This window comes from Dreissena polymorpha, chromosome 14, assembly GCF_020536995.1.
Source record: "Dreissena polymorpha isolate Duluth1 chromosome 14, UMN_Dpol_1.0, whole genome shotgun sequence".
In the NCBI taxonomy this organism is placed as follows: Eukaryota; Metazoa; Mollusca; class Bivalvia; order Myida; family Dreissenidae; genus Dreissena; species Dreissena polymorpha.
Genome location: NC_068368.1, coordinates 72,001,757 through 72,023,538, shown reverse-complemented (window position 1 = coordinate 72,023,538; position 21,782 = coordinate 72,001,757). Strand labels below are relative to the sequence as shown.

At 35.0% G+C, this 21,782-nt stretch overlaps 2 protein-coding genes across 15 annotated transcripts in view; one reads left to right on the top strand and one right to left on the bottom strand.

Moving 5' to 3' along the window:
- Positions 1–228: 228 nt before the first annotated feature.
- Positions 229–8,546, top strand: LOC127858138 (polyubiquitin-C). Of its 12 annotated transcripts, none has more exons than XM_052395090.1 (5): positions 229–315; positions 6,038–6,175; positions 6,404–7,188; positions 7,428–7,883; positions 8,114–8,546. In XM_052395090.1, the coding sequence occupies exons 2-5, from the start codon at positions 6,051–6,053 to the stop codon at positions 8,347–8,349; spliced, it is 1,602 nt and encodes a 533-aa protein (XP_052251050.1). In that variant the 5' UTR covers positions 229–315; positions 6,038–6,050; the 3' UTR covers positions 8,350–8,546. The 12 variants fall into 12 exon arrangements, with proteins under 12 accessions (XP_052251050.1, XP_052251052.1, XP_052251055.1 ...); XM_052395092.1 differs by having other exon boundaries at positions 6,038–6,417; positions 6,646–7,188; XM_052395095.1 differs by having other exon boundaries at positions 6,038–6,554; positions 6,783–7,188.
- A 1,591-nt stretch (positions 8,547–10,137) lies between these two features.
- Positions 10,138–21,782, bottom strand: part of LOC127858139 (spartin-like) — an 18,910-nt gene continuing 7,265 nt past the window's right edge. For 2 of the 3 annotated variants that reach the window (XM_052395102.1, XM_052395103.1), the window contains exons 4-7: positions 21,257–21,451; positions 19,878–20,039; positions 16,011–16,101; positions 10,138–12,385 (exon numbers count right to left, since the gene is read on the bottom strand). In XM_052395102.1, coding sequence (XP_052251062.1) covers positions 12,154–12,385; positions 16,011–16,101; positions 19,878–20,039; positions 21,257–21,451 — 680 coding nt within the window. In that variant the 3' untranslated portion in view covers positions 10,138–12,153. The remainder of the gene's footprint in view (positions 12,386–16,010; positions 16,102–19,877; positions 20,040–21,256; positions 21,452–21,782) is intronic. The other variant, XR_008038769.1, reaches the window with a different exon arrangement.

Below are 21,782 nucleotides of genomic sequence, written 5' to 3'. Positions count from 1 at the left end.
CAATATTTCATAAATTTAGTAAATGGATCTTTCGTGGTTTACTAAAACTCAATGATCACATTGTCAATACAATGCATTGCGTCTACAACTTGTTTGGCAAACTTGGGAGTCCTAGTTTCTATAACGTGGCCTCTAAATCAGTGACAATGACCTAGGTTTTAAATTTAGAAATGCTAAAAGGCTATTTTCAGGTATGACACTTTAATGACGTCATGCGCATATATATAATGCGCTTCATGCGCAGATGTTCTCATAGGTTACGCGGAAACGAACGAGTTACAACAGAAAAATATTGATAGATAGACAACCAAGCAGGTAAGAATTAAATTCATATTTGGTGTATTAATATTCTTACTTTATTTGTTTCTTTAAAATACGATCTTATATTAGTTGTAATGGAAGTGATACCATCGTCGATTACAAGTAATTCTTACCATAATTTAACTAATGTTTCTGAACCGGAAGTGGCAGTGAAACCATTGTTTCTACTGCGTTTCAATTTTGTTGAAGGTCACACATTTAATTGAATATGCTCTTTAAAAAGTTATGATTAATTTTTATAAGACTGTTATTTGCGTAAAATACGATTCTCAACGCCTTGTGCCTCAGTAGCTAAACATTATCATTTCATTATGTAAAAATATTGATTTTGTATGACTTCTGACTAACCAGTGTAATTCTAGAACAACTCGGAAGTTATTACGATTGCGCAGTATTATTTTAGTCAATATAAATTGCCGCCATAAGAGTCTTTTGATGATTTTTGCTTTGGCAGACTCTTGGCGTCAATAGTCCACTCTATTTTTTTAATAGCGCAAGATGGCACATGAAATAATTAAAGGGCGTGGGATTTTTTGATGGGATTAAATACGGAGGAACCTTTATCAGCGAGTAAAAATAATTTCCTTTTATAGTTTACCGATATATATATATATAGGCTATTGTGTTTAGGTACCACCTGTATGTACTCCTATAAATATGAGGTCGATTTACATCGACCTCATATCGTTTAACGTTATTTTGCAATAGCATCGTTCCGACATGAATTCATGTCGGAAGCTTTAACGGCATCAAATTCATATAACAGCACAGAATAATCATGCAATAAATTATTAAACATAAAATATAAACATTATTTTACTAATTGCATTAGAAAAATGTTTATACAAACTTACAAGTAATGATAGTCCAGACCTTAAAACACCACCACTGTTCAAATTCCATATTGTTGCCATATAGCACTGTGTAAATTGAAAGTTGCATAATGTTACCTCATTGGTTGGTTATAAATACATTGTTTCTCTATATATAGTATTCGATTTAGACGAAAATAATAATTTACGTGGAATTTCATATTAGTTTTCCATTAAAACTTTGATCTTGCCGTGTGTGTTTATGGACGTTATTAATTATGTTATACTTATTTGTGTATTTCATTAAGAATTAGAACGTGTAGCCCTTTTTGTTTACTGTTTTAGCAAACCATTCGCGGCTTAATAAGACACGAAAAATAGTTTTAAAAGCGACACTTTCATTTAAAGGTTTAATGTGAACAATATTAAATGAAACCTTTTTTGGTATTAATATATTTTATTGACATGTTAAATTCGATACTTGAAAAGGTTTTTAGTCTTTAAAAAGATCTCGCTGAAATTGTTAATTTCAATAACTGTTAATATGCTTAATGTTGTATAAGAAATTGAATAGTTTCACTGAGTTGTATTCCCGCCTAAAATACGATATCGTAAAACGCGCAACGGTTAAGAATAAGGTCTGAATAAGTTTAGATATTCAGATCCGAATATCAGCAGCTGTGCCAGCTGGGAAGCCCCGTTATGGCTTTAACAACCGCAAGCGAAACAACATACTTTTTTAAGTCTTGCACTAAGACTCCATGATCACAAGTATAGGTCCCTGCTGTGGCGTATGACACCATAGTGTTATTTTGTATTGGTCGGCACAGTATCTGATCATAAAGAGATAATTGGTTTGTGCTGAACACAGGGGCAATAAAACCACAGATCTATCAATAAACAAGATTATTGAGATATCTTTTATTGAACACCGCGATAAAAATGCTCAAACCACGGACTCTAGATTACACGGATAAGAGACATGGCAACATTCTCAGAATCATCACTGCTAAATGCGTAATCACCTAACAATTCGTCTAAAAATTATTTATATATTTGAGTTGAAGACGATGTACTGTTGTATAAGTCTGAATAAACTATCTGTCTGCCTGTCTAAATATAAGCCGTCATCGTCCCAGTGAAAAAAATTCTGATTTTGAATAGTTGGACATGATGCCCTGATGTCAAAATACGAAATGACCCGCGTAACACCGACCGTGATTTTCAAGAATCTTTAATAAATTGATAATTTAAGGTAAATAACATTTCATATAATTATACATAATTCCCTCGTTGATAATTAACAGCAAACGATGAATGTTTTTGACACCCATTTTATTTCAAGTATGCATGCAAAGCCGAATAAAATCGAGAGGGTCCGCTATACACGCTGTTTCATCATAAATTTATCACCCTTTCTGTGTTATAAACAAGAGCTGAAATCGTTAATTTATTAAGATTTATTTATAATAAGCTTTATTGATATGTTTCGTGAACAAAATACCACAATATATTCCATAAAAAATATAATAATCATGGCAAAGGAAATTCAATGGCCGGTTTCTAAACATAAGCATAATCGCCAAGACCGTAGCATCAGTTCAGTGCGTTAAGAACGCGCGCTACTTTCTTCCGCCTTCATTACTTAATTACTTTCGTTTTTCAACAATTTTTTTTCTATCGTATACAGAATTCTATTCTCCTAAGCAAGATGTAATTTTTAAAAACTGAACTCCAAATATAAACGCTACAAATTGGTATTAAGTACGAACATGTCAACCGTAAATCTAGATTCTAAAACTCCAAAACGGTATAATATTTGCAAAAGTTAAAGTTATAACTCGCCGGGCTGTCGAAATCAGAAGAACGCTACAAATTGGTATTAAGTACGAACATGTCAACCGTAAATCTAGATTCTAAAACTCCAATACGGTATGATATTTGCAAAAGTTAAAGTTATAACTCGCCGGGCTGTCGAAATCAGAAGAAAAACTTAATATATGTTTATATATCTGTTTACTTCGTAACGTAAGCTTTCTAATGATATATAATTTGTCAAAATCGGCCGAGAAATGAAACTATAATTCAACAAAAGACGCGAGTGGGTACATCAAAATGTATAACCTCGGCGCTTCGCTGTACGCTAATTGTACAAGATCGATAGCCACAACACGGTAAAACGCGCCGTGGTAAAACATAAAATGTGTATTTCTTGTGTTTATCTCGCTATAAATCCATTAATAACAATAGTGTTTTTACCAGGCCATTTTAGCGTGGCGAAAAGCCACGCCGCCCTCTCGGATCGCCACTCTGCCCTTTTCAAAGACAAATTTCGCCACGCGCCCTTCTTGTCAAAGGCCACGCGCCCTTATCGATAACATCTTTATTGTCTTATGACCTAACTTGGTCCGCAAAATCAGCGTCCTTGATTGTCTGTGACGCTCCGACTGTGCTTGATTTACTCGAGAGACGTCAACGTCTAATCGACTATATTAATTGAGCAGATTTAATCTATTACAGTGCTCGATTTATAGGTAGACTGCTCCAAAGCTGTGAATTAGTCATGCGTGAATAACCCCGTGTCAGTATCAATCGATAATGCCAGAGGCTATGTTATACCAAGCGCACTTTTCGGTCGGCAATGTGTACTCATCCACGAAATCGTTACTTCGGAGACTTTTTATGAAAAACTCGATGTTATTATCGTGGCAATTGTGCATTGCATGCATTATCCAGTTATATCAAAACATATATTTTTAAGCATAATTACATTTAAAAACACAAACAAATTTATTCTTTATCGCTTTCGTCTTTAAGATAATTAGATCTAATTATTGAAGTAATTACTACACTTAAACTAATTTAACAAAATGCGAATCGCGTATACGATTTAACGTTGATATGCGCACCTGTCGCTCACATCATTTGACATTTTAACAACATGGCGGACTATACAGAATTAAATTGCGACTCGGCAAAATGGCAAATAACGTCGTAAACGATCTAATTAACGATGGAGATTATACATTAAGAAGGAATTAATGAAATGTCTGTGATAATCAATGATGCATAAAAATGTTTTAGATAGCAACAACATTATTTATTTATTTGTAATCTACTCGGTGGATGTATGTCTAGGAAACGAGTGTTTGCATATTGTTAGCGATCAATTTACTCGCAATGTTATTTTAAACATCTGGCAAGATTATTGTTAGAAAATGGGATAAGACAAACATGGTTTCATTTATATGTTAGTGGATCTGTGTATAATCTGATTCATATGTGTATATCGCTTTATTATGTTTGTCGTGCTGTACAGTTTATTGAAACAGCATGGAACTTAAATATACATTGCAAGGTAAATATATTAATATAAATCATAGTAAGTTAAATACATCAATTACCATTAAATGTGCTTGTTTATATGTTATTTTTTCCACAACTGCTTCTGATGCGATTACATGTTTCCCCGTAATTCAGGTATTCAGGGAACGTTTTTGCCCTTTTTTACCTAAACTGCGCGCTAAAATGCCCTTTTTGAAAGTAATGCGCCATGCCCCTTTGCCCTCCTGGGGAAAACACTAAACAACGGGAGTATACTAAAACGTATATTTTTTGAAAGAGGAATTAATAAGCAACAAGATAACGTATAAACCAATAAAATCGGATGAATAGTTTTTGCATAAGATTGAATTTACTACAGTAAGGGTCAAATACTCGATTCATCTCCTATCAATATACACTCCGTGATACAACTGGTAGTTTTAACACACACATATAGGTTTCATTTAATTAAAAAGTACAGAAAGCTAAAAAGTGATGTTGTTTGTTGTACAACAACAATTGGTTATGTGTAACCTATTCAAAAAATAATTTCGTTCAAGATAATTCAATGTAATTCTATAAACGTCAAACACACTTCGTGTGTTGTGTATGTTTATTTTTAAAAATGTACATAAGTGGTTTAAAAGCACAATTTTTACACATTTAAGAGGTAATCGCTCACATTTATGTCTAATTAATGATAATTTTATGCATTAGCAAAGATTTAACGAGAAAAACTGAAGTTTAAGTTGAACTCAATTTGCTATAGGAAAACGACGGTAGCCGTTTAGACGTAAGCGGGGTAGCTTACGTCTAATTGTTTGGACTACACCTGTATGTTGTTGTTTTTTTGTGATAGCCAGAGGAAATGTTTTTTTCACATTTTGTGTTTCATTCTTAATTTAATAGCCACGCGAAACGGTAAAACAAAGTTATTGGATAAACTGTAATTGTGCTTGTGCATTCGGAAAATGTCGCAGAGAAACCTTTTCGAATTCGGAATCGGTAGTAACTCTGAAAGTGTGTGTAAGACGCCAACGACAAAGCGTACTTTAGATCTAAATTACAGTGCTCCTAACACCCCCAAACGTGCGAAAGAAGAACGTATGACATAATACTCTGCTGTATACATGAAGTTAATGTTGTATTAGAATACATGTTTTGTATTTATTAATCATTTGAATATTGTGTTTAAATGCATAGTGTTGTAGTGACAGTAAAATGCAAGAAATAAATGTTAACATACGTATCTTTTAATTTGTTGCTTTTTACATATTATATCTCAGTAATTTGCTTAAATTGCAAAAAAACATTGACTCTCCTGCGTTATTATTAGGACTCTCAGAAGTTTGATTTTGACTCTTGAAAACATGGTCCCAAGAGTCCTTGACTCTTGAGATTTGAGGTCTAATGCAAGCCCTGGGTCATCTGAGGTCATAAAGAAGGTCATCTGGTCAAATCATAGTAAAACTTCCATCAGGTGAACGATTCAGTTCCATCATGGCCCTCTTGTTTTAATTATAGTTGAATGAACTATAAGATCAGTTTACATTATTATTTTATATGCTCTTTTTTTTCAGATAAATAATAATCATGCAGATTTTCGTGAAGACCCTGACAGGCAAGACCATCACTCTCGAGGTTGAACCCTCGGACTCCATTGAGAATGTCAAGGCCAAAATCCAAGACAAGGAGGGAATTCCCCCAGATCAGCAGAGGTTGATCTTTGCAGGCAAACAGCTTGAAGATGGTCGTACCCTGTCTGACTACAATATCCAGAAAGAGTCTACACTCCATCTTGTCTTGCGTCTGCGCGGTGGTATGCAGATCTTTGTGAAGACACTGACCGGCAAGACCATCACCCTCGAGGTTGAGCCCTCTGACTCCATTGAAAATGTCAAGGCCAAGATCCAAGACAAGGAGGGAATTCCCCCAGATCAGCAGAGGTTGATCTTTGCAGGTAAACAGTTGGAAGATGGTCGCACCCTTTCTGACTACAACATCCAGAAAGAGTCTACCCTTCATCTTGTCTTGCGTCTGCGTGGTGGTATGCAGATCTTCGTGAAGACACTGACCGGCAAGACCATCACCCTCGAGGTTGAGCCCTCAGACTCCATTGAGAATGTCAAGGCCAAAATCCAAGACAAGGAGGGAATTCCCCCAGATCAGCAGAGGTTGATCTTTGCAGGCAAACAGCTTGAAGATGGTCGCACCCTGTCTGACTACAACATCCAAAAAGAGTCCACCCTTCATCTTGTCTTGCGTCTGCGCGGTGGTATGCAGATTTTCGTTAAGACACTGACTGGCAAGACAATTACCCTCGAGGTTGAGCCCTCTGACTCCATTGAGAATGTCAAGGCCAAGATCCAAGACAAGGAGGGAATTCCCCCAGATCAGCAGAGGTTGATCTTTGCAGGCAAACAGTTGGAAGATGGTCGCACCCTGTCCGACTACAACATACAGAAAGAGTCCACTCTCCATCTAGTCTTGCGTCTGCGTGGTGGTATGCAGATCTTCGTGAAGACCCTGACAGGCAAGACCATCACCCTCGAGGTTGAGCCCTCTGACTCCATTGAGAATGTCAAGGCCAAGATCCAAGACAAGGAGGGAATTCCCCCAGATCAGCAGAGGTTGATCTTTGCAGGCAAACAGTTGGAAGATGGTCGCACCCTGTCCGACTACAACATCCAGAAAGAGTCCACCCTTCATCTTGTGCTTCGTCTTAGAGGAGGTACATATATACAAATTTATTTAATTGTGGTTAACTTATTTTATTAATTAACTTCCAGTGGCCTAAAGGTTATGTTAAAGCATTTCAGTAAAATTATAGAATCTTTAATATGTGTAATGGGAAGTAGAAGATACTGAATACAATCTATGAAGTTGTTCAATTTCAAGATATGGTACAATGTTCGAATTTTAACTAGTGAATTCAGAGCTTTGGTTTACTACTGTAATATATTTCTTCAGGTATGCAGATTTTCGTTAAGACCCTGACTGGAAAGACCATCACCCTCGAGGTTGAGCCCTCCGACTCCATTGAGAATGTCAAGGCCAAGATCCAAGACAAGGAGGGAATTCCTCCAGATCAGCAGAGGTTGATCTTTGCAGGCAAACAGTTGGAAGATGGTCGCACCCTGTCCGACTACAACATCCAGAAAGAGTCCACCCTTCATCTTGTCTTGCGTCTGCGTGGTGGTATGCAGATTTTCGTTAAGACCCTGACAGGCAAGACCATCACCCTTGAGGTTGAGCCCTCTGACTCCATTGAGAATGTCAAGGCCAAGATCCAAGACAAGGAGGGAATTCCCCCAGATCAGCAGAGGTTGATCTTTGCAGGCAAACAGTTGGAAGATGGTCGCACCCTGTCTGACTACAACATCCAGAAAGAGTCCACCCTTCATCTTGTGCTTCGTCTTAGAGGAGGTACATATATACATATTTATTTAATCTGGGTTAACTTATTTTATTAATTAACTTCCAGTGGCCTAAAGGTTATGTTAAAGCATTTCAGTAAAATTATAAAATCTTAAATATGTGTAATGGGAAGTAGAAGATGAATATAATTGTTGTCCAATTTTAAGATATGGTACAATGTTGGTATTTTAACTAGTGAATTCAGAGCTTTGGTTTACTACTGTAATAAATTCCTTCAGGTATGCAGATTTTCGTGAAGACCCTGACTGGAAAGACCATCACTCTCGAGGTTGAACCCTCAGACTCCATTGAGAATGTCAAGGCCAAGATCCAAGACAAGGAGGGAATTCCCCCAGATCAGCAGAGGTTGATCTTTGCAGGCAAGCAGCTTGAAGATGGTCGTACCCTGTCTGACTACAATATCCAGAAAGAGTCCACACTCCATCTTGTGTTACGCCTCCGTGGTGGATTTTAACTGGAATATCTCGCTATCACAGAACATTCTTAGTGTTGTTATATGCATGTAATTCACAGCAGTGCAACCGAACATTTATTCGGTTTCTTATTTTAAACATAATTAATGAAAACTTGAAAATCTTTTGTCAAATTGTATGTGCAATTTTAAAATGTCTGTAATTTTATTTCTTAATAAACATGAATGTTGTTAATAATGACAGTCTTGTCTTTATTATGCTCATTTTAAAGTTTCAACTTTGAATGTGCAAGTTCTTTATTGTGCATTTCTTCATATTTTGTACAATAAAAGATGCCTGGCATAATAATGAAAGATTCTCAATTCTAAATTGTGACCTAAATAATCATTGAGAAAGATGGTTGTTTTAACAAAACAGTTGTGTACAGAATGTTTCAAAAATAAAAATCAATTGACAAAAATATTTGACTTGTGAAAAAAATACGTGACAATATACCTATTTTCAAATTTCCAAACACATTAATGAACTGATTTTTAGATAAATTTTAGTCTTCGATATAAACTACAAGTATACATATTGACAAAATTATTTTTTTTTATTATAGCATATATATACATATATTTAAAAAAAAAATTTTTTTTTTTTTTAGTATAGCATATATATTAAAAAAACAAAAACGGGATTCCCTCCTGTGGTTCTGCGTAGCGAAATTTAGTACTTCAATGATTTTTTCCCAGAAAACCTTACAGGAATGAGTTATTCTTTTTATGTTATAATGAAATAAAACAGGAATCCAGACTGACATCTTAATACTGTGTATGTATGATGGGTAAAATAAAACTGTACACTTGCATAAATAGCCACAACCTCTTCATGTATCAAAAGTCAGATAAGCTCAGGAATTAGGGGATATGTTTTGTCTGCATAACAATTGAGTCCTATATTCATTCTTGACTGAACGCTTGTCAATCACATATCCTTGTAATGCCTGCACAAAAGGAATGGCAGTTCCAAAATTTGGATAAACTGACAAAAGCAGTGACTACACTTTGTTGGAGCATAAGTTTGATTTTAGTATTACCTATTTTGGTCATCCTCATCCCAGTCCTCTTAAAAAATGTAAGTACCATGATATTTAAATAGCATTTGTTTACAAAGCTCATGATCAGTTGCCAATAGTATATTGCTATGCCCGCTTTGTGCTACACTGACAAAACCAAAACTATTCCTATAATATTTTTGGAGTTATTGCACTTTGCTTTTTTGTGCAGAATATAATTACACACTGTAATTTTTGTGTGAAAGACATTACATGAACACTATTGATGTATTCAAATGAAAACTTCATGTACTTGTATTGAAAAGGGGCTTTGGGAGGAAGGGCAGGGTAAAAGTATCAGGAGTCTGTCTTAAATATTAATAGAGTTATCGGCCTTCATTTATTTTCTTTGGCACTCAGTTAAATTGTATAAATAAAGATTTTACGCTGATACTTTATAATTCTTAAAAGAACATTGCGGTAAAGTCATGAGTGCAAAAAATGACTTTTCTAAGTATAACTTGTGTATTAAATATATTGTAATGAAAATTCATATGATGGAGTACTTTGAAATGTTTGTTCTTCAATAAATAAATAAAACTTGTTTGTTTTCCCCAATTATGAAGTTCAAGATCACACTTTTGGGTAACAAAGACAATCTGAGAGCATATGGCACTTACAGTGACAGAACTTATTTATACCGGTACTCAAAATACAGATTATTGGACTATCGCAATTGTACTTAAAAGGCATTGTATCATAAGGTGATGGTAACAAAATGTTAACAAAATTGATGTACTTAATGTTTTATTCGAACAACATTTTATTAGACAATAGATAAAATGCATCATGATTATCATAAATAATTGACTTATAAAATGTACAGGAAGAAATAAGTTTATAAAATTTACAATACATTAGTTAACAAGGTTTTATTACAACTTCCATGATTGAAGGACATTCATGTCAAAAGGGACCTTTTCACAGATGTTGGTAAATTTTGATAAATAATTGACTTATAAAATGTACAGGAAGAAATAAGTTTATAATATTTACAATACATTAGTTAACAAGGTTTTATTACAACTTCCATGATTGAAGGACATTCATGTCAAAAGGGACACAGATGTTGGTAAATTTTGAAGTTTGTCAAAACTTTTTTTGAAATTAATAAATGTAAACATTGGAACAATGAAAGTAAAGAGTTCCAATATAAAACAAACTAAAAAATTAAAGAAAGAATCCATACCCAGACTCGAACCACTGACCCTTAGAATTAGAGTCTACCGCTTAAACCACTCTGCCATCCGTGTTGACAAAGTTAATCAATCATTTGCATATTTGAAACTTTTTCAATTGTCAATTCATCAAAACGTTAAAAGGTCATGAGTTGATTTTGATCTACGGTTTGTCACCTGAGACTGATTTCAAGGTATGTTGCAAAGCTTTACTGAATCTTGGACACCAACATGATGAACAAGAGGGCCTGAAAGGCACAAGGTATCCCCCGCAACATATGCTTTGTTTGAGGATGGGTGCAAATTGGACGGATGAACATAATGATAGATGGACGGACGGAGGACAATAACACAAAACTAAGACAAAGGAAGGTTCTTAAGCCTTCACAATTTATTTAGGTGAATTAATAAGTCGTGCGTTTTCCACAAAAACATGCAACGTTTACATATACCAAGTTTCAAAGAAATCCGCCAAAGCGCTTCCAAGATATGGCTCCGGACACTAAAATGCCTATAGTAAAAAGCATTTTTTCAAGATACAAAGGGCCATAAGTCTGTTTTTAACAGATGGCGTACAATGCCATTTGGCGTGCATCATCCTCTTATGCATATATATACTCATACCAAGTTTAAATGAAATCCGCCAAAGCACTTCCAAGATATGGCTCCGGACACAAAAGTGCCTATAGTAAAAAGCATTTTTTCAAGATACAAAGGGCCATAAGTCTGTTTTTAACAGATAATGTACAATGCCATTTGGCGTGCATCATCCTCTTATGCATATATATACTCATACCAAGTTTCAATGAAATCCGCCAAAGAACTTCCAAGATATGGCTCAGGACACTAAAAAGCATTTTTTCAAGATACAAAGGGTCATAAGTCTGTTTTTAACAGATGGTGTACAATGCCATTTGGCGTGCATCATCCTCTTATGCATATATATACTCATACCAAGTTTAAATGAAATCCACCAAAGAACTTCCAAGATATGGCTCCGGACACAAAAGTGCCGGACGGACGGACAACGCCAAAACAATATCCCTTCGCCTCTGGCGGGGGATTATAACTAATAATTTAAAGAAACAAAGTATCCACAACATTTAAACTTCAATTGATAACACACATGACATCATAATTCATGGCTATGAGTACATATTTCGAGTACTTCTGCAGTAAATGCAGTAACATCTATTTAACTGCATTGAAATTCCAATAGTACAATTATAGTGTCAACAAATAATTGGGTGAATTCAAGAGAACTTATTTTTACTCATAATCTTTCATGATGCAATATTAAAGAATAAACATTGAGATAACCAACTGGCAGATGCACGGGTAGAACAATTACACTTAATAACATTTTGCAATTTGAAAATAATCAATTTGTGTTAAAAACCACAGTTCTTGGTCATCAATTGTTATTAAAGTTTTCATAAAATTATCACATGATTTAATCTTTCATTATATACACAACATATGCTGTTTGATAAGTGTTTTTTTTCAATCAGCATCTGTTTGTCCTTTAGATCATTAACAGCCAACTTCTGTAAACAACCAAATTTGCCTCAAAAGCCATTTGTATGTCCATTCCCCTGTGGAGGAGGGGGCTTATCAGGTGGCGTCTGTTGGTTCTTGTGCTTAACTGCCAGGTCACTGAGTACAGCCTTCCCAGCATCCTTTGCTGCCCTCTTTGCAATGGCCTTGACCCCAAGATTGTTGGCGTTGTGAGCTGTCATCGCTATGTTACCAACAGAGTACAGCGTGTTCTCTGTAAATTCTCCAGCATCGTTGCCATACCTTGAATACAGTGAGATCAATTTGTATGTAACAATTTAAATAAATGCACTTTATGTAATACTGATGTTAACTATAGTTTATGTTTCCTGTTTACATCCTTATGGAGTCAACTTTATTTACTTTCAACATCTTATTAAAGTCTTATTGTTACAATCAAAAAGAATGCAGCACCTTTTCTATAATCATACTTATGAAATAAATTTATATATTCTTTGAAGGCTCTCACATATGCTGTATATTTTTTATACAGAGCAGAATATTTGTTAAACTTAAGCTTTACAATCATTCAATAAAAGATACATAGCATTAACAACTATACATTACTGCTATAAGTATTTTGATCAATGTACAGCATCATAAGAGAGAGAGGGTAATGGTAAAACAAACATGCAGTTAATAAAATATTTTTTGTCAGTTAAATTATCTTGACAAAAAAATTAAGATACAATTTGCTTAAGCATGGGCACAGATGGTAATGGCTTACGGGCTTAGTAAATAACACTCTTTCTATGTAACTTGTCAGTAACAGTAACCAGTATTAGCATATGTTACTTCCTATCTTTACAAAACATGAAAATATATTCAAACATTATGAACAAAATGTTTGAGATTAAGTTAACCATTTTTATCTTTATTTACAAAGACATCCACCTTAATTATTCAGTAATTTAAATTTTACAAAAATGGACTTGTGGTCTACGTACATGTAGTATTGATATATATTTACACATATTTCAACTTTCAGGAAAGTAAAATAGGTAAGCTTATATGAAAATCAGTTGTTTTTGTTCATAACACAAAATGTCAATAATAATGGTGCATGGATATAATAAAACAAGAGCACCGCCTTGCGGGTGAAGACCGCTCATCTATTTTCTTTTTAAAGGTGAAGGGACTCTCATTTTCAATCACAAAGGAGGGAGGGGTGGAGTGAAGAGGGGTGTATAGTGTGGGGGTGTGGAATTTATTACATTATCTTCCAAAAATGCGAAAAAAACGAAAAAAAAAAAATCGGGGGTGGGGGGGAGTGGGGGGGGATTCTTGGGTGCGATGGTTGGACGTTATTTCAAACATAAAATAATAAAAATAAATATTTGTGTTTTTTAACCGTTTCAAAAAAAAAAAATTGGGCGGGGGGGGGGGGGGGGGGGGGGGGGGGTATAGTGTGAGGGTGTGGTGGTAATTTGTGAGATGATCTTAAAAAAAAAAAAAAAAAAAATTTAGGGGGGGGGATTCGGGTGGGGGGAGGGGGGGGTGGGGGGGGGATTCTTGGGTGCGATGGTTTGACGGTATTTCAAACATAAAATAATAAAAATAAATATTTGTGTTTTTTAACCGTTTCAAAAAAAAAATTGGGGGGTTGGGTGGGGGAGGGGTATAGTGTGAGGGTGTGGTGGTCATTTGTGAGATGATCTTAAAAAAAAAAAAAAATTAGGGGGGGGAGGGAGGGGGGGAGGGCACACGGGATGGTTTGGGTGGAGTCTATTGTGGTATGTCAGGTAAGAGTAGTTTTGTCAAAGTATCAATCAAATCTAATCATAAATAAAGAAGTTATGGCAATTTTAGCAATATTTAATAATTTGACCATGAGAGTCAAGGTCATTCAAAGGTCAAGGTAAAATTCAACTTGCCAGGTACAGTAACCTCATGATATCATGAAAGTATTTGAAGTTTGAAAGCAATAGCCTTGATGCTTAAGAAGTAAAGTGGATCGAAACACAAAATTTAACCATATATTCAAAGTTACTAAGTCAAAAAAGGGCCATAATTCCGTAAAAATGACAACCAGAGTTATGCAACTTGTCCTTTTACTGTACCCTTATGCTAGTTTGCGAGTGTTCCAAGTATGAAAGCAATATCTATGATACTTTAGGGGTAAAGTGGACCAAAACACAAAACTTAACCAAATTTTCAATTTTCTAAGTATAAAGGGCCCATAATTCCGTCCAAATGCCAGTCAGAGTTACATAACTTTTCCTGCACAGTCCCCTTATGATAGTTAATAAGTGTTGCAAGTATGAAAGCAATAGCTTTGATACTGTAGGAATAAAGTGGACCTAAACACAAAACTTAACCAAATTTTCAATTTTCTAAGTATAAAAAGGGCACATAATTCTGTCAAAATGCCAGTCAGTGTTACATTACTTTGCCTGCACAGTCCCCTTATGATAGTTAGTAAGTGTTGCAAGTATGAAAGCAATAGCTTTGATACTTAAGGAATAAAATGGACCGTAACACAAAACTTAACCAAAATTTTCAATTTTCTAAGTATAAAAAGGGCACATAATTCTGTCAAAATGCATGCCAGAGTTATCTAACTTTGCCTGCCCAGTCCCCTCATGATAGGAAGTAAGTGTACCAAGTTTGAATGCAATAGCATTGATACTTTCTGAGAAAAGTGGATCTAAACGCAAAACTTAACCAAAATTTTCAATTTTCAAAGTATAAAAAGGGCACATAATTCTGTCAAAATGCAAGCCAGAGTTATCTAACTTTGCCTGCCCAGTCCCCTTATGATAGTAAGTAAGTGTACCAAGTTTGAATGCAATAGCATTGATACTTTCTGAGAAAAGTGGACCTAAACGCAAACCTTAACCGGACGCCGACGCAGACGCCGACGCCAAGGTGATGACAATAGCTCTTTTTTTTTTCTTCAAAAAATAGATGAGCTAACTAGAAACGAGCAGTGTTTGGATATTAAATATGTTCCTTACTTCTAAGAATTTTTTTTATTGTGTAAAATCACTAAAAACTTAGTCAGAAATCAGCTTCCTTAACAATTGATTTTTATAAATTCAAAAACGAAAGTTTATTTGGAAAATACAATTATATCAAGTCAGCACACATACAATTGTTCAAAGTAACTTTATGGTATTATCAGTCATAGTTAATTAAGCTTATATATAGAATTTGGAAATGTTTGAAGCGTTCAAGCTATAAGTTATCAAATAATACCTCCATCTTTGTATCACTTAGTTACATGTTGTTTAGTATTATTCCAGTATTATCACATAGTTGACCACCTATACAAAAACGAAACTATATAAATTGTATGGTGTTAACAGTTTTAGAACTTTGTATTCAAACACCCATTTTATAATGAATTAATAAAGTCAAAGAAGTGAGAAGCAATATCCAAGATATTACTAAGAATACAATTACAATTTCAAACTATTACTCACACATGTTATAATCAGTTCGTTATTACCATGAAAATAAAAAGTCTCTTTAATGATATTGAACCTTCTTATATTAAATGATACACAACGTTTTTATTTTACCCGGTGAATGCTCACAAAATACGAAATCAACAATTAAATGACAATGCATTTTTGTCTATAAGAGAATTCCTTTAAAACAAAAATTCCATAAAAGCTGAAAGTATCGTCCCTGATTAGGGAGTACAGAATGCGCAGGCTCATGTAGGTTTTACATTTTGAACACATGCATTAAGACCAGTTTTCCCAAAACGAGACTCATTTCTTAAATGACTTTCATTTTCTTCAATCAGTCTTAAAAGCAATCAGTCAAAATGACCAGTTATATTAGTGTCAAGAATAATGATGAAATCATGACACATGGGAAATGTTTGATATTAACAGCAATACTCGTGTATAACACATACTTGTGTGCCACAACTGTGACCGTTTCATTAGCTAGACTTTTTCCAAGGGCTTTGGCTGCCTTTTCAAGGCCCATGTAGACAGTTCCGAATCCTGCAAAATTCGATAGTAATGATTTCATCAATTGAACAGAGATTCTAATCAAAGCGCTGAAGGCACTGAAGATGTTCGCTATTGCATAATTCAACACGCAATTCATTTTTGAAAATCAATCGCAAGTTTGAAATGAACACACGCCATTCAACTTTATAAAGTGTGTGTCATAGCGCACGGGTCGAGTTTTGTGTGCACTTTTTATCATCCTTATTATTTCATAGAAATAACTTAGACAAAATAAAAACAACATGCTTTTTGGAAGTTCTGAAAGCATAGAAAGTATGATGAAAATGGTAATGATAACTTAATATAAAGAAAATTTGCAGTCACCATATTAAAGGAATATTTTTTTCTTTTATCAAATGACTACCTCACCAAGAATATAAATTCATAATGAAAGTTCCGTGTACAAAACTTTTGATTTTTGACACCATATACAATTCAAAATATACAACAATCTTCGTATCTTGTATATGGAGGAAGAAAAGTATATAAACATTGCTGTTTATGCTTTACTTATTACCCGAGCAGTTCACACGGTGTCAACAACGCTAACATAAACATAGGTATAGAGCACTCATGCGCTTTTAGGCGTAGCTGTTTCAGTTTTCATCTTAGTGACTTTTACATAACGCCAACAGACACGCATGAATATTTTCGAATATTTAATAAGCTGATTCGAGATACAACCTCTGAATTTTTGCTACATCACTGCGTATGTGCTCAATTCAAAGGATGTAGCACTGTTCAGTGTAAGGAATTCCGGACTACTCTCTGTATGCTCAAACGACACAAATTGTGGCCCTGTTACAATTACGCGTTACAATCCATCTCGCAGAATTTCACTTTCGCCTCCAAGATGAGAAAACAATCATTAGCGAAATAGTATAGTGTCACGATAAGAGAAAATCGTTTAATTATCATACCACAAAGTTTGCCGTACTTGGTCAGCACGTCTGGAAATCATTCCTTAATGTGTGGATAGGCTGCCATTATTAACAAGTTTGCTATTTTCAATTCAATTTTGTATCAAAAAGCATTATTCTTAAATGTGGCATTTTCAATTCGCAATGAGATTTGTAATGACCCTCGTCATGTGAAAATGGGTCTTATTCCATATGCGCCCATCATATAAATAGCCCACTCAGCTATCACTCCTTCTGGTAAGGAGAAACATAACATATTGAGTGATTTTAAAGCGAACAGCATCGCCTATGGCCTGACTGCGCAAAAGCACATATTGGGTTTAACATACGCTTGCCGAAACGCATAAGACCCATTTTCGCATGAAGGCGCTATTGACGTGTGATTTAAATGTGTCGAAAGAAAACTGCGTTTAAATCAAATATAAACATACGATATATTTCGATAGTGAAGAAAGATACTCATAACAAGGCATATGAGGACACATATGAAGTGCTCTCCCGTAGTATATTTTTTATTTTACTCACACTAATGTGTGGTTTGACAATGCTAACACACATTTCATGCGGTGAATATGCAGCTTACAAGTGAAAAACACAACACAATACTTTTGTTTAATTGTATTTAATTATTTAGAAAAGTAAATTGCTAATTTTATTTCAAAGTCAGCGTATACGCCGACTACATTTTTAAAAGACATTTATTGTTATAAATATATTTAATATAATATATTAGGTTGTTTTCGGTTTTAGCGATTAAAAAGCATTTTCGAGGTTGCCTATAGTATGCCTGTTGTAATTCATGAACTCATATCCAACTGTCTATGTATTGAGAATTGTGAATATAAACAAGCTTAACCTTCTACTAACCTTCTGCTATTGCATTCGTATTATTATTATAAATTGTTTGTTATATTCGGGTTTAGCAATTATGAAACTTTTTTTTGTCTATCGTATCGCTGAAGTTATTGTTGAACTTATGTTCAACGTTTTATAAATTGAGAATATAAACAAAGACCTATAGATAATATGGGTCTTTGATATAAATAAGCGTCAACTTTTTCCCGAATCTCTCATTTTACGACCTGTACTACGTCATTGAGTTGTATGCGAGAGCGTAACCTATTGCGTTGTTATAACCCGTAAACTTTCCTTTGTTTATCGACAGACGCATCTATTAATAGCCTCATATATCATGAATGCCAAAACAACCGGGAAAAGAACCACGTGACCAAATAGGACGCAAAACGCAAATACCATGCGACTACGACTTTTATTATGTAAGAAAGCTCCGCAATTCCTTTGAAGTCGGAGCCTTGTGATTGCTATTACTTAAATAATTGACCTCTAACTGAAGTAAGCAAAGGAAACGCAGCACCTAATTGACCCATTCCTTCTATGTGCGAAGGCAAATTGAATTTTACTAATGTATGGTTTGCCTATTATAACACACATTATAATGCGGTAAATATGCGACTAACAAGTAAAAAACACTATAATTAAACTTTTGTTTTGAATTAAGTTATTTAGAAAAAAAAATTCCAAACCTTATTTCAAAACAGCAAGACTACATTTTTTAGAGAATATTATTGTTATATTTAAATGTTTTTTTTAACAGTTTCAGCGATAATGAAACATTTTTTTATGTTGTCTATCGTATCCCTGTAATAATTGTTGAACTCGTGGTCAACGTATTATTAATTGAGACCTGTGAATATAAACAAGCGTAACCTTATACTACTGCGTTATTCTCACACGGACTCCCCTTTGTTTATCGCCAGCCCCAGATTTATGAATGAGCTGAGCGAAAATACTACGTCACGCACACGCAGCAGAAAGTGGACTATTTTAATCATTCATAAACAATCTCCTCCGCGACACGTACAATACGATCATTGTTCATTGATTCTTTTCTATAAAACACCGTTCGAAAATATTGAATGTAACACGATATTAATATAATGTTGCCATTTGTGAATACACATATTTGGAGAACTCAAACCTCTTGCATAAATTATACAACTCTTTCTTGCGCGGATACGCAAGCGGGTATTGGGTTAATCATACCTAGTCGTATCGACCTGAATTTCACACTAAGCACTTTAGACGGGCGCTAAAGCGCCCATCTAAAAAACATTTTCCAAAAATATACGATAGCACCAAAATGTATCTTTTACATAAGTATACTGTATAATGTATTTTCTTAATGAGTATAGTATAATTATATTCCTGATTTTCAATGAGACAAACTATGAGGAACAAAATAAGCACTGGATGCAGTATAATGTCAATAAAAGCAGGATTTATTGAACTATTTTGATGGAGTGGGAGTACAAGTACCGGTATGTATGGGACAATATGGTGAAAACATGCAAAGATTTCTTAACCTCTTAAAATTATTTCTAGTTATTTATTTATTAATCTAATTTCAAAATTATTAGATTTGAATTTTATATTCCATTTGACTTCAAAGTTTTTGTTTTGATTTTGGAATGTAAATTATTTAAGTCTAAGACAGTATCGAGTGATGCCTTTTATGAAAGCTCAAAATATATACCGCAGGCTATTGGCATGACCTCAGTGATCCTTTTTCTTGATGGACCAACATAAAATGTGCCAGGAAGGAAGTTATTTATGTAAAGGGAGGTTCATTCCATTAACAAGCATGAAGATTGCACACTATGATTCTGAACATGTGTATCCACCTAGATTAAGGGAATGTGGTATACATATAATTGTTATATATGTATTTGTTTAATGAACTGTTTAAACAATAATCAGCAAATATTGACACTAAGCAGATAAATAAGAGTTATTCAACAATCTCATGAACATAAAACTTCACCACACCCTGTACTCCAGATGCAGCCACTTCTAGGATGCTATTGATGGTGGATTTTCCCTCTCCTTTGTTCTCTGTCAATGATTTAGGGAGCACCTTCTCTCCCTGCCTACAGATGTGAGGGGCTGCATGCCTAGCAAGGGCCATGGTGGCCTGACCGAGCTTGGAGACTGAAACAAGTACATAAAACATTATTGAGACAAGCTCTGGGGAAACAGGGCTTTATGGATGTGCATACAAAACATTCGGCTTTATTTTCCTTTAAAGGAAGTCCTCTAGGCAAAAACTCCAGTTAAGACAGAAAGTGTTGTCCGTGATTAGCCTGTGCAGAGAATGTGAGAATGCTTCCGATGTGTGATAGAATCCTCTATCTTCTAGGCACATCAAGGACATACCTTCCACTACACCCGTGTGATACATCATTATAAATAAGGTGATACAAATTATTGATACTTAGATTCTTCACACACTGAGTATAAAAACTGATGGTGTAGCAAACAATGATTTCAATAGTAAAACATGTACAAGTAAGCATCATTTTGCTTAGAATCATAATTGTTCTGCTACCAATGCAGTAAACTCAAACAATAAAATTATTATAACATACAGATATCATCTTAACACTCATACAACAAATCAAGTTCTCCAAAGACACCATTGACTACATGTAGTTCTTCTCAGAAAACGTGCAAGAGACTGTCTAAATCTCTAGCTTTAGTGCATCTGAAGTGAAACAAGAGATGTGTTTGTCAGAAACACAATGCCCTCTACTGCGCCGCTTAGATTTTTTTTTTTACTTTGACCCTGAAGGATTACCTTGACCTTTCACCACTCAAAATGTGCAGCTCCATGAGATACACATGCATGCCAAATATCAAGTTGCTATCTTCAATATTGTAAAAGTTATAACAAATGTTAAAGTTATTGGACGGACGCACAGACTGACAGACAGACGAACTGACGGACAGTTCAACTCACTGCTCTATGCCACCCTACCAAGGGCAAAATTAATAGGCTTAAGCTTAATCAATTAAAAGTCCATGTTTTAGAAATTGTACAAAAAATAAAATAATACATTTTCCACTAACATTCATATATGGAAGATACTGTCACTCAACACCATTAAATGAGACATCTGGGGAAACTGGGCTTAATGCATGTAAGTCAAGTGTCATTCTAGCTTTGCCTGTGCAGTCCACACAGGACAATTTCCGTCATCACAAGATATTTGTTTAGATGAGACTTCCTTTAAACGAAATATTCCATAAAAACAAAAAATGTCTTGATAAGAATGTGTGTACAGCACAGGCTAATCAGGGAAGACATTTAACTCACAAGCGTTGAACCCAGTTTTTGCAGAACAAGATTCGTATATGACTGTACCCACCTAGATAAGAGCTGACTTGGACGGCAGCATGTGAGCCTTTCCTGACGTACTGTATGCCAGTCTTCAGTCGTGGGTCCACAGGGCGCTCTCTCTCCTCGGGCTTCAAGTGGGCGCGCAGCTTAGTGGATCCCTGCCTCAGCAGCTCCCCGGCTTTCTCAGCGCCCTTGCCCACACCCCAGGATATATACTCTGCAGCTGCAATAGAAGAGTTTACCTTGAGCTGCAATAGAAGAGTTTACCTTGAGCTGCAATAGAAGAGTTTACCTTGAGCTGCAATAGAAGAGTTTTACCTTGAGCTGCAATAGAAGAGTTTACCTTTAGCTGCAATAGAAGAGTTTACCTTGAGCTGCAATAGAAGAGTTTACCTTGAGCTGCAATAGAAGAGTTTACATTGAGCTGCAATAGAAGAGTTTACCTTGAACTGCAATAGAAGAGTTTACCTTGAGCTGCAATAAAAGAGTTTACCTTGAGCTGCAATAGAAGAGTTTACCTTGAGCTGCAATAGTAGAGTTTACCTTGAGCTTTT